At 41.8% G+C, this 20464-nt stretch overlaps 1 protein-coding gene across 6 annotated transcripts in view; it reads right to left on the reverse strand.

The window, feature by feature from the left end:
• pcsk5b (proprotein convertase subtilisin/kexin type 5b) overlaps positions 1 to 19344 on the reverse strand; it is a 66153-nt gene extending 46809 nt beyond the window's left edge. For all 6 annotated transcript variants that reach the window (XM_056418108.1, XM_056418107.1, XM_056418110.1 and 3 more), the window contains exons 1-7: positions 18767 to 19344; positions 13715 to 13819; positions 6127 to 6279; positions 4655 to 4798; positions 3899 to 3975; positions 1372 to 1460; positions 728 to 900 (exon numbers count right to left, since the gene is read on the reverse strand). In XM_056418108.1, the coding sequence (XP_056274083.1) occupies positions 728 to 900; positions 1372 to 1460; positions 3899 to 3975; positions 4655 to 4798; positions 6127 to 6279; positions 13715 to 13819; positions 18767 to 18946 (921 nt within the window). In that variant the 5' untranslated portion in view covers positions 18947 to 19344. The remainder of the gene's footprint in view (positions 1 to 727; positions 901 to 1371; positions 1461 to 3898; positions 3976 to 4654; positions 4799 to 6126; positions 6280 to 13714; positions 13820 to 18766) is intronic.
• Positions 19345 to 20464: the final 1120 nt, after the last annotated feature.

A 20464-nucleotide genomic window follows, 5' to 3' on the forward strand; every position in this document is an offset into this window, starting at 1 on the left:
TACACTTCCAAACATGTCACATCCACTCAGCTTTACAAACACACACACACACACAAACACATACATATGCCCGACTTGTATCAGTTTGACAGATATCGCCCTCACCCCTCATCTTAAAGAGGCCAGCCTGTTAAGAGCGGACTCTATTCTACTCACACACCCTGCCTGTACCTTTGTTCCTTTCTCTTTCCTCTTTTTTTGTAAAATGCCAAAGGCAGTCAGACTTCAAGTAAAGGTTTTAGTCTGACCTCATCAAAGGGCTACATCTGTTTAACCAAATGGCAGAAAGCCAGGAATAGCAAACTCTATAAACATGTAGACGTGCGTGTGCGTGTGTGCGCGTGCGTGTGCGTGTGTGCGTGTGCGTGTGTGTGCCCAGTTAATGACTTCACCCCTCTTAACCTTTGTTATAGCTTTTCCACTCCACCCAGCCAACAACACAGCCAGCTTGTCTTTATGCAAAATACGCTCTGAATATGTAGATGAATATATGCTAACAGACCAGGGCTGCTCTCTAACGTCCGGAGGAGCCTCACAAGTAGAGAGCCAGGGAGGACTTTGGGATACGATTTCATGAGCACACACACATACCTGCCTTCTTGGAGTGTGTGTTTATATCTGTCATAATCATATGAATATCAAAGCCAGAGTATTGGCTGAAGCAGTGAAGTGTTCATTTGTACATTGATCTGTATGTGAAGGTGTATGCATGCGTGCATGTGCCCACCAATCGGATGCCGTTCTCGAAGGCCTGCCTGGCCAGAGATGCTGGTCCATCCACGGTCTTTCCGTCATCATCAGGTCCCCAGCTGGCGCTGTAGATGTCAATGTGCTGTGGCTGGAGGCTCAGAGACTTCGCCTCCACCATATCTGTTACATCGCCATCCAGCATTCGCACACCTAATATACACACACACACAAAGAGAAATAATACATGCACAAGCTACTTTAATCTTTGTTCTGTGCATTTCATTCCAAATGTTTAATAATATGTATCTACCCGCATAATGTCCTGTCATAATAATGTAACACACACAGACAAATAAAGTATTTGATTAAGCTAATCAATTTAAGTATCACAATATGCATGTCCCACACAACGCCATGTAGCATTAGAAGTTACACTGTAATCAAATGCGTTGCTCCTCTTTGATATGCAATTGTCTGCAAGAACTCTATATAGGTTTCTATAATTCAAGTTCTTATCACATGTAGTTTTTTAGTCGGAGCAGTCGGGCATCACCATGACGGCATCTCAACGGTGTGTGGGTCATAAGCACGTGATCAATCAGTGAAACAAATATGAATTAAAAACACAGAATGAATTCAAGCTAAACCCTGTTGGTGGAATAACAACCAATAATCCCTCACCTCCTATTCTGGCATTGTAGGCAATCCCCACGATGCAGTGAGAGTTGTTTGCGGCTGCAGCAACTTCGCCTGCACACCGTGTCCCGTGTCTGAGGAAAGATTGAACAGCTTACTATCCAAATCTAGAACACACCTACATACACAAGCAGGAGAACACACACACACACACACACACACTAGCAGATAAATATGTAGTTTTTGAAGTGAAAACAAGGACTGAATGTTCACATGTTAACAGATAGATGTGCACATTCCTGTTGGAAATAATTTCAGAGTAATAAGTGTTACAAATATAGCAAACGCTATAAATATGTTGGTCATTCTAGCTTTTTCTTCACAGGCCTAAAAGAGAACAGAAAAAGAGGTAGTTCAACATTCTCCATAGCTAATGGTCCCTAAATGAGCAAATACACACAAACGGAGGCTGTGGCACCTTTTTCGACACGTTCTTGGAGTACAGCAGCCACGTGCAAATAGACAGAGAAAATGAAACAATGTCCAACAACAGTGGAAAGTTAGACCCGGTGTTTAACAAGCAGAAACACACACACACACACACACACACACACACGCACACAGTAACATTCCACCAGTAACTGCAGTGGTGACAGTCGGCCCGGGTCAGCAACAAACATAAACAAATGTAAGAATGTTTGCGTTTCCCGCTACTCAAAAATATAACTTTCTGGATCGGCATCAACACACTCAAACACATGCACACACCACCTGCAGAGAACATCTGCATCACAACACACACACCCCCCCCGCAAAAAGCTCCGACCGCTGCCATGGAAACCCAGCATCTAGCCGTCCAACCCCCGGGGGAAGACACAGGGAAGTTCTAAAGTCCAGGGAAGCACTGAGACTGAGGACAATCCGTTTTACAGCAACTTGATGATTTCAGGTAAACATTTATTTAGCAACATGATCAAAGGTTTCAAATATATCACTAAACATCTTCACTGTCGACACTTACCTACGGTGTATACAGCAACATCCATGATCGGCAACTTCATCAAAAACTTTCAGAACGAAGGATTATATATCTCCGACATATCTTTTCCTCATCCAAAATCTGTTGCAGACTTTAATGCAATACAGTCCTCTACTGTTTTCTACACTGGTGCAACACAACACACTAAATCGCACAACATACTCCTTCAGGTTTTGAGCAATGAGTCGCCCATTCTTACAAATATGGAAAAATGCTTACATACATGTAAGAATGGTTGACTCATTTTTGGTTTTCAAAATAATAGTCTATAAAACTATTTTTTTATATCCAATTAATTATCTGATTTAATTGATAAGAATTTAGGATAGGAATATATAAGTATTTAAGCTTCTGCCTAAACCTTTTCAATCATTTATTTTTTGAATACAAGATTGTGGCTTTACTTATTGTATGTAATGATTGACTGAATAAAACACACTGTACAATACCACAATCCAGTTTCCCAGATGAAGCTAAAGTTAGCTTTATTCCTCAGAAGTCTAAAGCTGACGTAAACACAGCCGGCGCGTTATTTGGTCATACCCTTCTGAATTTGATTTACTTGAAGCGCACCGCGCGCACGATCACAGGGCTTGTACAAATGCAATTAAAGTTGTCCATGAACATGAGATGTGAGTTTACAGATCATTAAAATCCATCCTCTGCATTGTGGAGGTTGGTTTATGGCTTTTGGCCGATACGCTTATAGAGCACAAACACCTCCGTACATGCTCGGAGCACGCGCACCATCTGCGGAGGCTCGCACTACGATGCCAAGTGCTAGTACAAACAAAGCTTAAGAGACTGTGTTTCTTCAGCCTGTCGGGCATGATGACCAGTTTGGACTTGCAGACCACCACACACCGACCTTTAAAATCAAGTTCATTGGACTCTCTATTCCCACGGGAGATGTGACCTCCATGTTTTGATCGGACTGCAATTATCATCAGATGAGATAGTTTGTTGAATAAAGAAAACTTATATGAAAAGTAAAAGAGAGGAAACCAGACTTCTGTCCACACACATATCATAAGCAACAATAACTTCAACCTTAAACTGAATCTGTCTCTTTTAGACAATGCATTACCAGCAGCGACTGAGACACTGTCAAGGCATGTGTGCTACAGCAACTAAACACACACATCCACATCACTGCAGCCCACTGCTCCTTAATAACTAAGGATGGGTTAAATGCAGAGAACTAATTTCCCCTTGGGATTAATAAAAGTGTATATTTTAAATCACACTCACATAAACACAGACGCCAATTCCTCCAAACAGAAAACCCACAACCTACCCACAAAAGTAACAATCAAATACACTAGTGTAACTCACCGCACCCGTAAGAAGGTCAAGGTTACGGAAATACAAACAGTGGGGCAAAGAGCTTCTGGTAAAAATCAATCAGAAAAGCATGTGGCTGACTCCAACCCCAAAACACATCCTACATTTTACCTGAACCATATTTTAACAGTAAAAATAATATGTATCTCTCCCTCTCTCATTAGATCTGCAATAGATTGTTTTTCTTACTTGTTCTCATTGGTGGCGTCATATCGAGGCATGGGGTCCATGTCGTTACCATTGACATCAAAGCTGGCTTGAGGGTCCTGGAGGAGACACAGAGGTCAAAACGAGTACGTCAAACACCCAAATGACAGTTGTAATAATGATCGGGAGAGAGAAAACAACCCAACAGGCAAATTCATTAGAAAGTAGGTCCAACGCTACTTCACATTGCATCACTCAACGGTTTTGTAAATCGAATGTAATCAGTGCAAATGAAATCTGCTGCCCCGCTCACCCTTCGGCATAAACAAATCCAGACATAGCTCATAACAGCAACGCAGGTGCTGTCAAACAGAGTGTGAAACATTTTATCTGCACCGTTGATTGATGGCCTTACCTGCTGCTTCAGGCCAAGAAGTTGCTCTAAATATCTGGCCTGGTCTGAGGTTGAAATACCTCTGCATCCAGATTAAAGTATGTAGCCACAAATACACATATACACACAGCATATCTGCACACCCACAGGTTTGAGGAAGTTTTTCCTTTGAAAAGTAATCCATGACCATAATCTGATCCAAATCCCCACCAGTATAATTATTTGACTTAGTATTTGCTTTCTGGATAATTAAGTCATATTCATATAATTCCATGTATAAATTTTGATCAACATAATCTATGATTAACACTTTTTAATGAAACTGCACTGACTGCTCAATACTCAACGTGCGCACACACATTGACGCTCGTAGCCGCCCTACATGAGCATACATACACACTCACGTAGTTCTGAAAGAGGTCTGGGTGGTTCCTCTCGATGCCGTCATCTAGTATGGTCACCACCACGTCTCTACCCGTGTAGCCCCTCTTCCACGCCCCCATGATGTTCATGTCCGACTGACAGTTGTGGACGTCGTCGTTACAGTGCTGGGGAGGCGGTGGAGTGAGAGAAGGTGATGAGGGGGGGGGGGGCAAAACAACAACAAATATCATGAGCATCTTACGGATGCACAACATACACTTTATGAGTGCGTCCACGTAACGAAATGTTCCATTTAACCTAAAGCAAGTGTGAGCATTAACATGTTTCATGGAGAGCCAGTCAAAAGCCAGTTCAAAGTGTTTGAAATGGTCAGATGTTGCGTTCCAATACCCATACTACTGTACTTTAGCATGCATGGGAAGATTTAGTATGTCCCATTACGTAGTATATACAAAATACCAGGATGTCCAACTGCATCCAGTCGTATTTTGCAGTGGGCAAGCCAGCATGCTCTTCTGGCTATTCTGTCCCCAAATCCTCTGCACAACAGAAGATCCAGAACATCTCCTGAGCCGCCGAGAGATCAGAGGCAGATGACAGCCTGATGCTCGTTGACCAGTACCACACACGCATGTATTAGCAATACTGGTTTAAGTTAAAGGCTCAATGTAATTAACAAAGTATTAAGTCTTAGTTGTAACAGGACACACTTTGTGACGACATCTTTTAATACAGAATAACACTGCAATTTGCTTGCAGGTTCAATGTGATTTAAACTTATGTCCGTGTCACTGATACTGTTTCTTACGTGTCTCTTGATTTATCTTTAAAATAGATACAAAAATATACATATGGACCAGCTAACATAACTTTCACTGGCAGAATTGTTTCAACCATAGGTAGGTACTTAGAAATGACTCGAGGAAGTCAATTTCTAAGTAAACCTAAAAACACACAAGTTTAAACCGTTCTGGACTACAGCTGACAAACTTCATGGTCAAAGTATTAGGTGTTATCTCTCCTGAGTAAACAATTGACAGAGCAGAGGACACTGAAGCGTGCACGTGCGCGATCACACACACACACACAGACAGACACACAGATCTGAGGTTTTATGCAAACAGCAGTGATAAGCCTGCAAATCTGTGCAATATATTTAAATGTCCTGTGCACACTTATGAGTAAACACAGAATGTTTCAGCTTGACCTTAAAAATGTCATCTCTATGGCTTCATTATTTAATACAGTAAAACACACACAAATCGCTTATTGCCCTGCAGTTATCAGCATCGTGCCATGACCTTGACTGACCTTTGACCCACAAACTCCACAAATGTAGACAAAGCAGACTGGATACAAACAGCAGTGATACTCCTAAAATATATTGGGCTGCATTTGCCTTTGAACTTGTGATATTCTTGTTTTGGTGGAGTAGTCATGCAAAGAGGGAGTAAGAAATAAAGGATCTGGTACCAGTATACGATGTACTCACAATGTACCACATGCTGCTCCACTTGGCGTCATTATAGAATATGTTGTTCTGGGCTGGGTAGCTGTGGGCGGGGCTAGTCAGAGAAAGGGGCGGGTCTGGCTTGTAATCCCTCTTGATCCTCCTCTTCACCACCTGCTGCTGAATCCACTCCACCTGAAACACACGGACACAGATAGAGAAAACAAAAAACTAGTAAAAATCAAGTAATACCACCAAGTAGCCAATCTGCTTCACGCATAGTACATCAGTCCACAGGTGAAATATCATTGTGTTCAACACAATTTGGAAAATATAAGGTTCTGGGAAACATGGGGTCTTCTCAAACATGGATGGGGCATCTTCAATAAAAAAAGTGAACATACAGTGGCTATTTTTCTTTGACTTTTATGACCATCCCTAGAGATTAAATATGCCGAGTATACGATGGCGCCTGAGCAGCGTAGACAAAACTTTAGAAAGCAGCAGAAGGGAATTGAAGGTTTGTTATTTGTGAGCAATAAATGAGTTCAGATGACTTCGTAACTCTAAGAGGAAACATTGCTGAAGTAAAATGAAGTCTCTCTGTAAATGGTGTTTTCATTTCAAAGAAAGAATATTTTTTAAAGGTGACAACACTCAGTTGAAAGTAATATTATGGATATGAATCATCTGTAAATAACTTCAGCACTTTTTCACTTGAGGTCTCCCCGTTTAATTAATAAAATACGCAAATAAATTGCACACAAGAAAGCCTTTGTTAAGAGGAATCTTGAAATATGATCCTTTTCGCCATCCAGACATTAAACTCTCTTCATTCCAGTGTTAGCCTACAAGAGTTTTGCAGTCGAGTCATTCTTTTCTCTCCATCCGTTTATTTCTCCTCGTCTGCAAAACGGACAGACTAATACACACACATATGCGCTGTGGACAGTATTGTCTCTCAGGTAACATCAATCTCTCAAATGTTATGGGCTCGCTTCAAAGCGCGCGCCATTCCTTGGCAGGTATCACGGAGACGTAATTTTCCAATTTCAAAATCAGCATCGCTGGATCCGAGCAGGAGGGCTGGACCCACTTGCTTGGCCCTGGTCGCCTCTTTTTTTTTTTAAACCTTCAAATCTTATGTTTAGTCTAGCTGAAGTCCTGCAGACGTCATCCGTCTAAAAAGACTGAGATGTTTACATTTACCAGCTATGATGACAACAAACATTTTAATATTAGCGGGCATAAGACTGGCACAACATGTGTTAAGCTTTATGAGAGCATCCAGAGCCGTAAATATTACTGTAATACATCATTTGTGTATTCGTCAGACTGAGGTTTGCACATGAACATGATTGTGTGCCAGCGTACACAGACAACAGTAGGGTCCTTTCAATGTACTTCAGGAATACACCATGTTGTAGAGCTCCTGCTTATTTATACAGTTAATAATGTGCACTCCTCCTGAAGCAATCCACACACCATCTACTGTGATGCAATAGTGTCATAATGTACAACGAAATTTCAACAGAGCATTCAAATACTCGCACTGAAAAAGTGTTTTGTGGCTCAGTTTAGCAGATCCAGGAGTCTGAGGCCCATGTGAATAATATTTGACTGCAAAGACAAAACATTTCTTCACGTCAATACAGCTCCAGCAGACCGAGAGGAGAGAAGAGCCATAATGACTGCAGAGTGATTATCTGGTCTCATGCTCTGAAATAATCTGCCTGGCTCTTTGGAGAGTTGAGAGAAGGAGGCAACGAGATGAAATAGAATGGAGGAGGAGAGTTGTTAAAGACCTGAAGAGTCCCAGGAGAGTCAATACAGAAAGACAGAGCTTGGAAGAGGAGGGAAGTGAAAAGAAATGGCGAGTGAGAGCAAAAGACTGCAAGTGAACGGAGGATGATTGCTTTTATAAATATTAACATTTAATCAATAAAGTATGCTGCTCTTTATAGATTTTGAAGGAGGGAGAGCAGTACAATTATTCTGTAAATGACCAAAGAGAAGAGAAAAAGGGTGGAGATCTTATATGAATTATGGGATAAAAAGAAGTGGCAAACCAGGGAAGAGACAAATCTGCACATCTAATGCATTGTTGTATCAGCAGAAAAAGAAACACTACATTGTTTAGTATTCAGTTTAATCCAGATCGCTCATTTAGGGACACTTCCTAAAAATGAAACTGTTCAACCAAAAACAGTGTTTTTCACATTTTACAACTGATTACTTTTAAAAGGTCTATGGGCTGAAAACACTTCTGATAGTTATAAAGAAAAAATAAGATTTGTTTTAAGTTTTGATATAATATTTAAAGCAGCAATACGTTGCCAGCCTACATCCAAACAAGTTTAAACAGATTATACAGTTCTGCAGCTGTAAGAATCTCCTATTGATCATCAATGTCGTCCTTTTAACACCTCTCCTCCTCACAAACAACATTTTCAGTTTCAGAGGCACAAGAAGATGTAAACTACTTCTATAGCTAGAGGTAAATCATGCAAGCTAACTGCTAACAACAACATCAATCTTACTATGGAGGCTAAGAAAATGAATAAGTCTAAAGGTTTCAATAGGAATGTGGCAGACAACATGATAAAATATATCATGATACAGTATCAAAACAGCTATTTACAACTCAGCCCCTACTGCCAGAAGGGCTGATATGTATTTGTATCGAGCTTTTCAGCAACAAACATCTTCAAAAAGAGCAGTCTGATGATTACAGAGGAAATACTGTATGTCTCAAACATAAACAAAACTAACTTGGCCAACGGAGGACGAGTGTGTCCACTAAAAATACAGCTGATGAAATGTGCATGTGTTTAACTGTTATTTGCATTTTTTTGTCGTGTTAAATTAAAACTCTAATGCTAATATTAGTCATGCTATTGCAAACTTATCACAGCTTTGCATTTCTTTATATGGACTTTTTACTTTAATACACTTTTTTCCTTTAGTTGCAGGATGACCTGAGGCAGATAAATGATGAACAGGTTTTCTAAAGCAATCACAAAAATGCCATTCTTTGTTATCCCTCTAAAAAAATAAAAAATAAAAATCACTCAATAGTAACAGCCTGCGGTTATCTGCATCAATTGTGTCACATTTGCCAATCCTTTTCCAAACAAAGACAATATTGCCCTCTATTATTGCCTTCAAAAAACACGCCAGTATCACAACCTTTGTTAATGTACCAATTTGCTGGCAGGCTCTTGGGCATGACAATTGGATTCATTTTAACTCTAGCTTTGGGAAGCAAAGCTTTGATCTTCTAGCACCTGTACATCTCAGTCACCCTGCTTTTCTTCCTTTTCTCCAACTCCCTCTTCTATGTCACTCTTTTACTTTTCTCGTCCATCTCACTCATCTCCTGCTTTCTTGCTGACTTTCCGTTGCATTTCAGCTCTTCTTTCCCGCAGATGCCCATTTTTCTTTGAGATTGCCTGTATGTCTCCCTCGTTCCCATTGCAATCCCCTTCCTCCCTCCTCTCTCTCATTCGCTCTCTGTCTAAGGGTTTGCAGGTGGCCTTTGCTGGCTGGGTCAGTAACCAGGGGAAACTGGGGAAGAGTTCACTTCAATAGAACAAATGGGAACAAATTGATCCACTTTCACTGCTGTTTTTGAGATGATGTTTGAGTTGCAGGCAAGAGAACTGAAAGCTGTGAGTTATAAAAAAAGGTCAACGGCTGTTGTAGCAGAACACCCACAACTACCTTTGGACGAACAGGAGAAGCCAATTCTTCTGCTCTTAAGAGAAAAGCTGAGCCTCAGCCCAAACACAGCACACAGCCCCACAACTTTTCAGACTGTTTGAGCCAAGTGGTGCTGTGCGGGCCAGCTGTAGGTACTTCTCACAGGGCGTCAACTTCTTAATAGTGCATCTGTTAAACAAATTTAAGGAAAAAAAAGATTCAGGAGTCTATTGCAGAGAGTTTCACAAGCATCCTGGCTTCATGGAAATGTGTGCCAGGGACTGTATGGAGACTCATGGTACTTTGGCAAATATAAAATTACTTCAAAAGGTCCGAACAAGGTACACAAGTTCTGTCCGTGTCGTCTCCTTGATGCTGTGCGTCCTCGTCTTCCACACATGTTGATGAACACACTGATCTCCAAAAGCAGCTGGATTATGAAAGAGGATCTACCAGATATAGCTGCTCAATATTGAGCAGGCTGAGTAATTTTACTATGTTGTAAAATATCTTCTTTATGCAATACTGAATTGTTATTTTGGCGTCATAGCCAGTCTGAATTTCAGTGTAACCCGGCGAGGATTCAGTTGCAGAACACACCTGGCCCTCAGTTTTCTTGCACATGTTCGGATAAATGACTTTAAGTAAATAAGAGTCTGTCTTGCAAAGTGAAACTCACTGGAAACGCCGCGCTCCTGCAACAGAACACTGTGGACAGACAACAACATTCAGCTGATGTTTCTCTACTAATCTCTGCGCGGACTTCCAAAGAACATTATTTTTAAAAAGAGACAACCACCGCAGGAGTCCAATTGCTGTTTACAAAAACTTGAAATAGCTGGAAATGGATTTCAAACAAAGCAAGCCGAGTAAATTTGAACTCATACCAAAAACTAATAACAGTGAGGAGCTACAAGAAAAAAAAGTCTGCGGCCATTTAAATTGTCTTGGAACTCCCAGTATGAATGTGACATGAGCCTATGTCCGCATAGCAGAGCAAGGTGCAAGCTGAGTGCTGATTAAGACCCAAAGAGAAGAAGTCATCACGAACAGTTTTTGTGAGTGATGACTTGCAACAGACTAAGAATATTGTATCTAATATTTGAAAAATACAGAAGGAACCAAAGGAAATGTAAGAGATGTGCATCAGAATGAAAACTCTTTCTCTCTCCAGGCCAGTGGCCTCAACAGAGTCCTTCACCATCCTGGAAAATGCTCTTTGACCTGAGGGGCAAGTGACACTGCAGTTCGGCGGATGCCATAATGCGGTAATCTGTGCCGTGTTGCATCACCATAGTAACATGCGTGCCAATGAGTACTGTGGGTGGCAGGGTGCGTCTTTCATGGGACCGCTACACCCATCTGACTCACTTGCTGCACACACATACATACACACACACACACACACACACTGTCATTATTACAAAACATCATTAGTAGTATGCCAGACCGCGCTGGTGCCAAAGTAGCCATCACGCTGATCCCAAACCGACAGACAGGTCACAGATTATGCTGAAAGCATAACGAGTCAGGGGAAAATACTCTTTCCTTCTCTCTTCAGCTGCTCCTTATTATCCTTCTGTTATAAGAGATCATTTTTCTCTCCTTTAACCTCTCCTATCTGATCAAATCCTCTAATATCTCAGTCTTTCAGCCAGCTGGCATAAGGACACAAACCTTCCCTCCATTGTGGCAGAGTGTCAGGCCCGAGAGAGCAAGAGAACCAATAATGGAGGGAGGGAGACGACTACGCGGAAAGCAACAGATATAACTGAAGGTAGGAGAGGGAGTCCGGAAAAGAAAAAGAAAAGAGTCGACAGGTAAGGACAGCAGGTGGGCAAAACACGCCGAGTGGACCAAAAGAAGATAATTGAAGAAACAAGGAAATAAGAGGACAACAAAATAGATGGATAACAACAGACAGCGACAGGTACCGTCTTATCTTTTCTTTCTGTTTCACTCTGTATTTCATACTTGTTTGTTTTTTATTCCACTGATATCATCACTGATATCATTATCATTCCCCAGAAGTCAGCTTACATTCAAGGTGCATGTATGGATACAAACTGACTTGCATGTCCTTGAATCCATTGTTCAAAACACACAAACACAAACACACAAAGCCATTGTTGCTGGATGAAATCCCTGAAGCCACAAAAAGTCCATATGGTTTTCACAAGTCAAGAATGGGACATCTGCACAAACTGCCGTGCCACTGAGTCCCATTTACAGCCATCTACTTCAGCACTGTATACACATGAATCTAAACAAGGCGTCAGTAAAGGGAAACGGTAACATCATGTGCTCCTTCTGTACACTCCACCAACTCCTCTTGTGTGTTCTGATGAAGTTCAGGCGACATCCACACTGCTACATTTCCATGTTAAAACCCAAGCGTCCACATTACTCCAGATTTTAAGGGCACCGATAAGAAGAGAGACGGGTATATTCTTCTTTTCTTTATTTTCTTACATACATGCATGAAATGTGGTCTCTGCATTTTGCCCATCTCTAGGAGCAGTGGGCTGCTGTGAAGCACCCGGGGGGCAACTGGGGGTTCAGTGTCTTGCTCAAGGACACTACGAAATGCAAACTATGGGGAGGACGGGGGTCGAACCGGCTACCTTGTGGTCTCAGGACGACCCCTCTCTCCATGAGCTACAGCCGCCCCGGTTTGTGGCTTTGAGATGGGTGACGGACACAAAACAGAGGACTTTCCTTTTCTTATTAATGCTTTTTTTCCTGTACAACTATTGTGAAGTCCACACAGAAACTGTAAACAAACAAAAGCATAAATGCTCTCCAGTACGACAGGGACTTCAGCCGACCAGCACAGCGACGAATGCGAGCGCTACTATAATACGGTTGTATTTTCTGGAACCAAGCAACCAATTTACTTTCTGTTTACACACACACACACACACACACACACACACACACAACAACTGCATGCCCAATATATGTGAATTGGCATGTGACATTTGTTTTCAAGTGTGTTAGTATGGATGGAAAACATTTCTCAAATTATGCTGAAATGTAGATCCGTTTGTTTTAAAACCCCGGTTTTAAATGCAAAACGTAGTCGTGTGGATGAAGCCTCAGAGTGGGGGAAGTTCAGGCTTTATAAATAATGCAGCCAGGGAGTGCTGACCTGGTGCAGTGAAGAGGAGCACTGGCAGGACAAGTGTATGGGTTCACCTTTGGTCAAACTTTAGTTTGAAGGGCTAGTTGACACACATTGCACAAAAAACCATATTGTTCAGTTAACTAAGAGGCTTTCCTGACCTTGGTGGAGGAGAAACCATATCATAAATATACTTAATATATTTGTATTTTTCATATCTCTTTTTTGCAGCCAGTAGTTTCTGGAACAGGGCTTTTTCTAAGAGCCACGTATTTAAATAATATTAAATATTGGATTTCCCCAAATTTGTATTTAACATATCTAATTAACTAGTCCTGACCACACCACTATGTTCAACATTATGTGCATTTTCTGGTCACCTTTCATCGCAACATTAAGTAAATAAAAGAAGCTGAATGTCTTACAATCTCTCTGTGACCTTTTTTTGAGGTTTCTGCTCAAAGACAAAACAAGTTCAGTCTTTAAACAAATTGAGGTTTAACATATTGAACTTTAGAAGCTGTTGGATATTGCCTTTTTATTTGAAGGACAATTATATTTATATCATGTTTAATCGCCAACCTCTAAAGGTATCCATCAACCCTTCGTAATAGGTTTGTGGAATAGAAAAGCAGCAGAATATGTCTCAATTATCACAATTCATCTATCAAGATTACTGGTATTTCCTGCAATGTAATGTAGTCCCGGTTCTTATCAACACTCTGTCCGTGCCATAACCCATTTGTGCGCTTTTTTTTTCTGAGAAAACCAGAGTCAACCATGTTGGTGTGTAAAGTGGCTTACCTTGGGCTCCATGGAAATAAAACTATGGCGACCGCGGCTTGACAAAGTCGACCTCTTGATAGTCCGGCTATGGAAGAAGTGATAGTGGTCTTTGAGATCACCAATCTGCAAAACATATATGGACACTTAAGAAACGTATTTATTCATTCTATAACTCTTTCTCCCTGAACATAGTGCTGGAGAAAATCCCATATCACATTAACATTATCATATTTATTCTTGTAGTTTGCATTTCAGTTGAAATAAATGGACATAAACTGTAAACACATCATACATTCACTCGACAAGCATTTATAAAAAGAAAGTATGTTTAGAGAAGTTCCTTAAAGTAGTAACGTTACAGTTTTCTACATTGTCATGTTAAATTCCTGTTTTTTCTGTATATATTAAGTTTGATTGAGTTCTTAAAAATGGTGTGAGAGAAAAAGAAAGCAATCGGGACTACAAGGTGAGACGGAAAAGGCAGACAAGTCAAATAAACACAGACATGGAGAAGCAAAAAGACGGAAAGAAGAGAAGACGTGACCATCACACAAACTGTACAAACAAAGACTTTGAGTGACAGAGGCATGAGGGCAGAGCATCAGCAGACAGACAATGTCAGGCAGACGGCCAGCTGCATGACGGTGATTAGTTTTAATAATTGATAAAGACCATAGAATCCCTCAGATGTACCCTGTCATGGCTGCCAAGGGTCCTGTGGTGTGTCAGTGATCCGTGGCTGAGCTCCACCACTACAGAACCCATTAGATCAGCTTTCAGCTCAATGCTCATGCACAAACATACATCTTCCAACTTCCAGACAGATGAAATGCAAAATAAGAAAGTTCCAAAAGGCCTTGCTGGAGCACTTTTCAGCAAACACCAAACATTAGTGTAACATACAGCTCAAATCAGAGGTCTTGGGTAATCCGATTTAAAAGCATTCTGCATGAATGGTAACAAAATGTGCTCCCATAATAGGCGGCTACCACTTTGGATGCTTCTCATAGTGTAAACAGGTCTCAACATATCGGGCCCCACTGCCTATTTAATCTACTCATCTGCACTGCCATTAGAGGGCAGGAGTGTCTGCAAATGGGAGCTGCTGGAAAAGCTCTACACATCAAATACAAAAAAATTAAAAACCTTAGCCCAGGTCTAAACTTCTGCCACACTGCTCTTTTTAAAGCCATCTACAGTCTTTCTTTGGCTAAAATTCCCCATGTATTCCAACTAAAGTGACATTTGGAAATTAACAACACTAATGGTAGCTTCAACTCCTCTTCAGGTTACTACATCTCGTTTTCAATGTGCGGTTTCTCAAACTATTGGCTTGATTTGTGACTGCTATGACAACATGTAATCAGATCGACATGCATCAGATTATATAGTCTATTCACCTTTCATTATGATGCATTATAATACGGGTAGATGAAATCAAGCATTCTGATTGGTGGAGAGTGAGTCACGAGGTGTACATTATTCAGCCATAATGTCCTACAGCTGTGTACATTTATCTGAGTGTTCCATATCAGTACTCACTCAAAATAACAATAACAGTAGATTTTTCGCGACCGTTAGTTGTCAGTTCAAGCTTGACAGTTACAAACATGTTTCCTGTGAACTTTGATATTTTGGGGGAATGATTTTTGATAAGTGGTTAGCCGGAGAGTATATATCAGGTGGACGTCGTGGTACCAGAGAGAAGAAAGAAAGTGAGACGTTGTGCAATGAAAAAAACACTGTCAGCCAAATGAAGTGGGCAATGAACTGCTAGTGCAAAGCGAAACCGGTAACTAGACCTGAAGACCATAACCAGAGACGATATGAATGAAATGCTACTGGATTTCAAATGGCACTGTGCGCTATGGAAAGTGTGACCGCTAGGTGATCAGCAGTTGCATCTAAACGTTGAGTCGGTGCTCGTGTTTAATGAAGCGTGTTCACGTCTGCAAACAATGTTTTTTTTGGCGTTGTAAAAACCCGTACTAATTTCTCTCGGTTACTGAAATGCGATACACAACGTTTGGTGGCGACAACTATTTTGTGCTGAAAGGCAGCGAACTATTTATGTCGCACGCAACCATATTATAAAAGCAATAAGGTACGAGAGGCAGTACTGTATGGTCAATAATGTCCTGTTCATGGGTTTGCCGGCCCGACGCGCAGCGCAGGACCTAACAACACCCTTGAAGCGGACACTATTGACGATAAAGTACTGCCTCTCATACCTTATTGCTTAAATAATCCACATAGTGAATCACATGTTCAGCACAACCTTTGGTTTCCTGGAAAGTATGTCGTAACACATGCAATTCAGTGATTCATGATGTCTTGCATTGAAGAGTTTTTCACTGGCTGGGTCAGACTCCCAAACTTGGTTTTGCCTGAATAAATGTGGTTCGGATACGTGCATGCTGGCCACATTTAACAAAAGGACGGGTATTAAATAACATGATCAGAGCTCACATGCACTTCAAGATCCTGCAATTGCGAAAGAAATATGTCTGCAAACGTGGATTGTTATGGAATATGGTGTTCTAACTTCTTGCTACATGGTGCAGATGATGCAGTCCCTTTTACAGCTACATTGTATAAAGTGATAGCTAGGATAATAATACAATATTTATATCACTTCACTTCCATAACCTTGACCTCAACTGTCCCAGAATGAGAATTTTTATATTTAACTCAGGCTTATTCTACAAACCAAAAAGTATAAGAAATAAAGTACTGAATGTTTTACTAGTCATCAAAGACACTGGATGACTATCTCGGATCAAAATGAATGGTGTTTTCCAAAAACAACACCCTGTTGGCCTTAAGCCTTTAAGCACTAATGCTTATGTGCAACCTGCTTAAATAATTGCAGAACTTGTTATTGATGTAACCGCCTACTGTCCAAGTCTGGCTACGTCACCCCCCTCCCTCTCAAAGGCTCCAGCTCCTCTCAAATCACCAGTTTGAACAGATATCCACCTCTAGGGTCTTGTCAGCTGATTTAGACCCAAATTCAGGCCACTGTCTTAGTCTGGGAAGGGGCTCCATGGTTAAGAGGATTACCCAGAATTCCCCAACGAGGTGCTCTCTCACTCCATGCCAACTCTTTTCTTCCATCCATCCATCTATCGTCCCTTCTTTCGCTCCCTCCTCCCTCCATCTCCCAGTGTGTGTTATCTTTGTCTGTTCTTCTCTTTCCACCCCTGTCAAGAAGACTATATTGTCCCTCTGTCACATGTTTTCCATACCCACCCCCCTTTTCCTCTCCAACTACTTTGCTTCCCTTCAAAACATGAAACCTCTACTCTTTTAGCAGTCATATACCCAAATCATTTATCACAAGCACGTACATCCAAGCATGGTTACTTGAATTGAAAAAAAAAACTTGTATTGTATCTCTTTGTAATCTACAGTGGTGTCAAACTGGAAAAAACCCTGCAATAAGTCATCCGACAATGTTTAATTGTATTCACCATATACATCAGTGCGGCACTGATATTCGAGGGAGGGGGTTGATAATGGGGATGTCAAAGTTCACATTAGGAAACCAGCGTGTGCTGTTATCTCTCCCATGGGAGCGGCTTTCAGCTGACCCCAAAACCAGGAAGTGAAGTAAAACTCTTGTCTATGAGGTGTCAAAGTCCAATGAACGCTCCATATTGACATGGAAATTAGGACGAATGGTGGGGGTCGAGGGCGACACTGCACTCAACAGGGGAATTCCTATGGGGGGCTGGTATGGAAAGGGGGAGAGGACTCCACACATTAGTTCCCGTCAAAGAGAGGGGATAAACGAGGCCATTACGGCCTGCTCTCTGGGGAGTATAGTGGGTGGGCAGGCTGGATAAGGCGAGGAGGAAGGAGTGGGGGGGTTCAATAGCTGTTGACTAGGCTACCCCACAACAACCTGTCAGAATGCCCCCCTCTGTTCCACGCTGTCTTCACGTCGAGCGCTGGCAAGTGCAGGCTTGAACTACCCACGCATTTTGGTCACAATACTCTGAAGTATGTGTGGGGTCCATATTTGTGTGGCCTACTTTTTTCAGCCCACAAAGGACACAGGATTTCCCTTTAAACATTGTCAAAACACATTATAAGTGGCCAATTAAACCCCTCCTCCTGGACCTGTGAAGACTTCTGTTGCTTGATAAAATGACATCATGTAAAGTGTTTCTCTTCTCTGTATGTCCTTTTTCTTACAGCAGTGGTTGGATATATTTGAGACTTTACTCAGCATTGTATCCCACATTTTGCAACAAATATAAGATCTAATGGAAATAGCCTCGTACACAGTAAAAATGTGAATCGGGGTGATTAAGAGTAAGCTTTAAATATTGGTCTTTTAATTTTAAAAAATGCAAGCCTTTCTTGTGAAATATCACGTGCCTATTCCAACATTTCCCCTTGTATTGGTGCCTCATCCATAATCAAGAAACCCAGAGGAAACACAATTGATTGTCATTTTGTGAATACTGACAACAAGTATAGGAGCATCGACTCAATAATGTATCCTAAGTGTAAGTTAATGTTGCCAAGTCAACCCAGTCAGGGGAGGTTGTGCACAACAATTGCACAGTGTTAAAAAAGCCCAACATGAGAATCTGTTCAACTGGAAATCTTTTGATGTCAATTTCAAGAAGACCACAAATACAACAGCACTATGTCTCACTTGTGTGTCAAAAAGATCAAGCACATGAGACTGCTGTGGCTGTGAGGCTGGTAGTGAGTTCACTGGGCTCCAACCCGCGACGTGAACACGACCCGCGGAAACACACCGAGGACGCACCTGTTGTGCCATTCTGCTCTTGATCTTCTCGATAGGTTTTCTGCCGCTTCTCTCTCCTAGACTGACATACAGAGAGCTACAGAAATAAGGACCAAGTTAGAGAATCACAGAGACGGTTCATTGCTCAGGTTTGGACTTCAGACCTTTTACGTTTCACTTCGTATTATGTTAGAAAGAAAGAAAAAACCTCATGCCATGCCCGACTTTTGTAAAGAGTTGTCAAAAACAAGAAACGACAAAGGGCACCGAAAAAGAGGCAATTAATGGAGCAATAAGCGACCTACCTGTCCCATGTTCCTATAGCCATATTTATCCGCTATCCGCTCGGCCACATCGGGTCCACCGGCTATCCTGACTGCCCAGTGGTTGGTGTAAATCCGAGCATTGCACGGCGGGGACGCAAAGCTGAGACAGAGCGCCAGGACGCACAGCGAGCTTCTTCTCCAAGCGGCGTTGCGGACCATCTTCCCCCACTTTTAATCCGACTCTTCTCCTCCTCCTCCTCAGCCGACCTCAGAACTACCAAACTTCTCTTCTCGCCGACCAAGACTCTCATAGAAGCACAACTATCCAGCCAAAAAACAGTTGAAGAGGGAGGACGAGAGGGAGAGAGGGGCAAGGAACGGAGCCAGGGAGAGGAAAAAATAGACCTTATCCTCAAACCTCTGCCTTCCACATGGGAGAGTTGAAGTTTGCGTTTCCAGTGCCCTCTCTGTTTTTCCACAGTGGAGGAGGAGGAAGTGTATGTGCGCCGTGCGTCTTTTGCGCGCGAGTTCGTGTACGTGTGTGCGCGCGCGCGCGGGACTCCTCAAAGCGGATTTCTCTTCTCCACGAACAACTCGGATGTTGGTCGTTCAGCGCATCGGGCTTTCATGTGGCGAAATGGCTACAGCGCCTCCCCACAAATAACTAGCTGACACTCTGGAGAGTAGAAACAACTGAAGCCGCGGGGTTTCCCTGCCGAGCTCCGCTGGGTCTTAAAGACACTCGATTTAGATCCGCCGCTGACCGCCCGTCCACCAGACACAGACGGGGGTCAAACTGGGGGCCATGGAGCCACTTGGGGGCAGCTTCGAGGGCTTACTCCGGGAGATGCCTTGGATAAAAAGAAAAGCTATTTCCTGAAAAACAAACTCTGGAAGTTAGCCTCGTTAGACTATATTAAAGACTAATTCTTCATTTTGATTGTCACAACGCTCAATTGAACTTACCAAAGAATAAACAATCTAAAACAGTGTGTACAGTTGACATGTCCATGTGTATGTGGCTACTTGAATGCCAAAGAGACATTGCAACAAAAATGACATCGTTACAATTATGGTTCAATCTGTAGATTCTGTAGATGAACCATAACCCTGACCCTGTGTTTAACCCTGACCATGCCCTATTTAAACTGAGTCTGAGGGTTAAATTCATTCTTTTTTAAATAAGACGATACTGCCAAAGCACTTCGTAAAAAATAAAAACATGCTGAAATGATTTAATTAATTAATTAGATTTGGTTTGACATCGTGAAACGCGTATCCATTTTTAAGAATGTGTGTAGTTTGCTCTAAAAACATCTCAATTTCACTAGATGTTTCAGGGTTTTGTTTGTTGACAATGAGATGATACTAGTGAGTGGGTTCGTATCTTACAGAATAATCTTTTCCCCTTTTTTTTACTGACAGCAGGGCTGGCTTCGAACATATTTCAGTGAGTGACTGAGTTGTTATAGTTTGCTAGTGTGCCACAATTTATTAGCTGTTACCAACTGCAGCAGATGAATAGCAGTGGTTTGTTTCTCCCTAAAATTTAATAATTCCACAAGTTAACAAGTGGATGCATTACATTTTGGATACTGCTCCCCCGTCCCACACCTTGAAAAGTCTGCTGTTGAATGCAAGCCTTGTCAGTCTCCTGGGCAATATTGACATAGACATACCAATGTAAAGGTGAACCATGCCCCCCACCTCAGTCATCATCCAATGGGAAACAACCAC

The sequence above is a fragment of the Pseudoliparis swirei genome, chromosome 7, assembly GCF_029220125.1.
Source record: "Pseudoliparis swirei isolate HS2019 ecotype Mariana Trench chromosome 7, NWPU_hadal_v1, whole genome shotgun sequence".
Taxonomy (NCBI): Eukaryota; Metazoa; Chordata; class Actinopteri; order Perciformes; family Liparidae; genus Pseudoliparis; species Pseudoliparis swirei.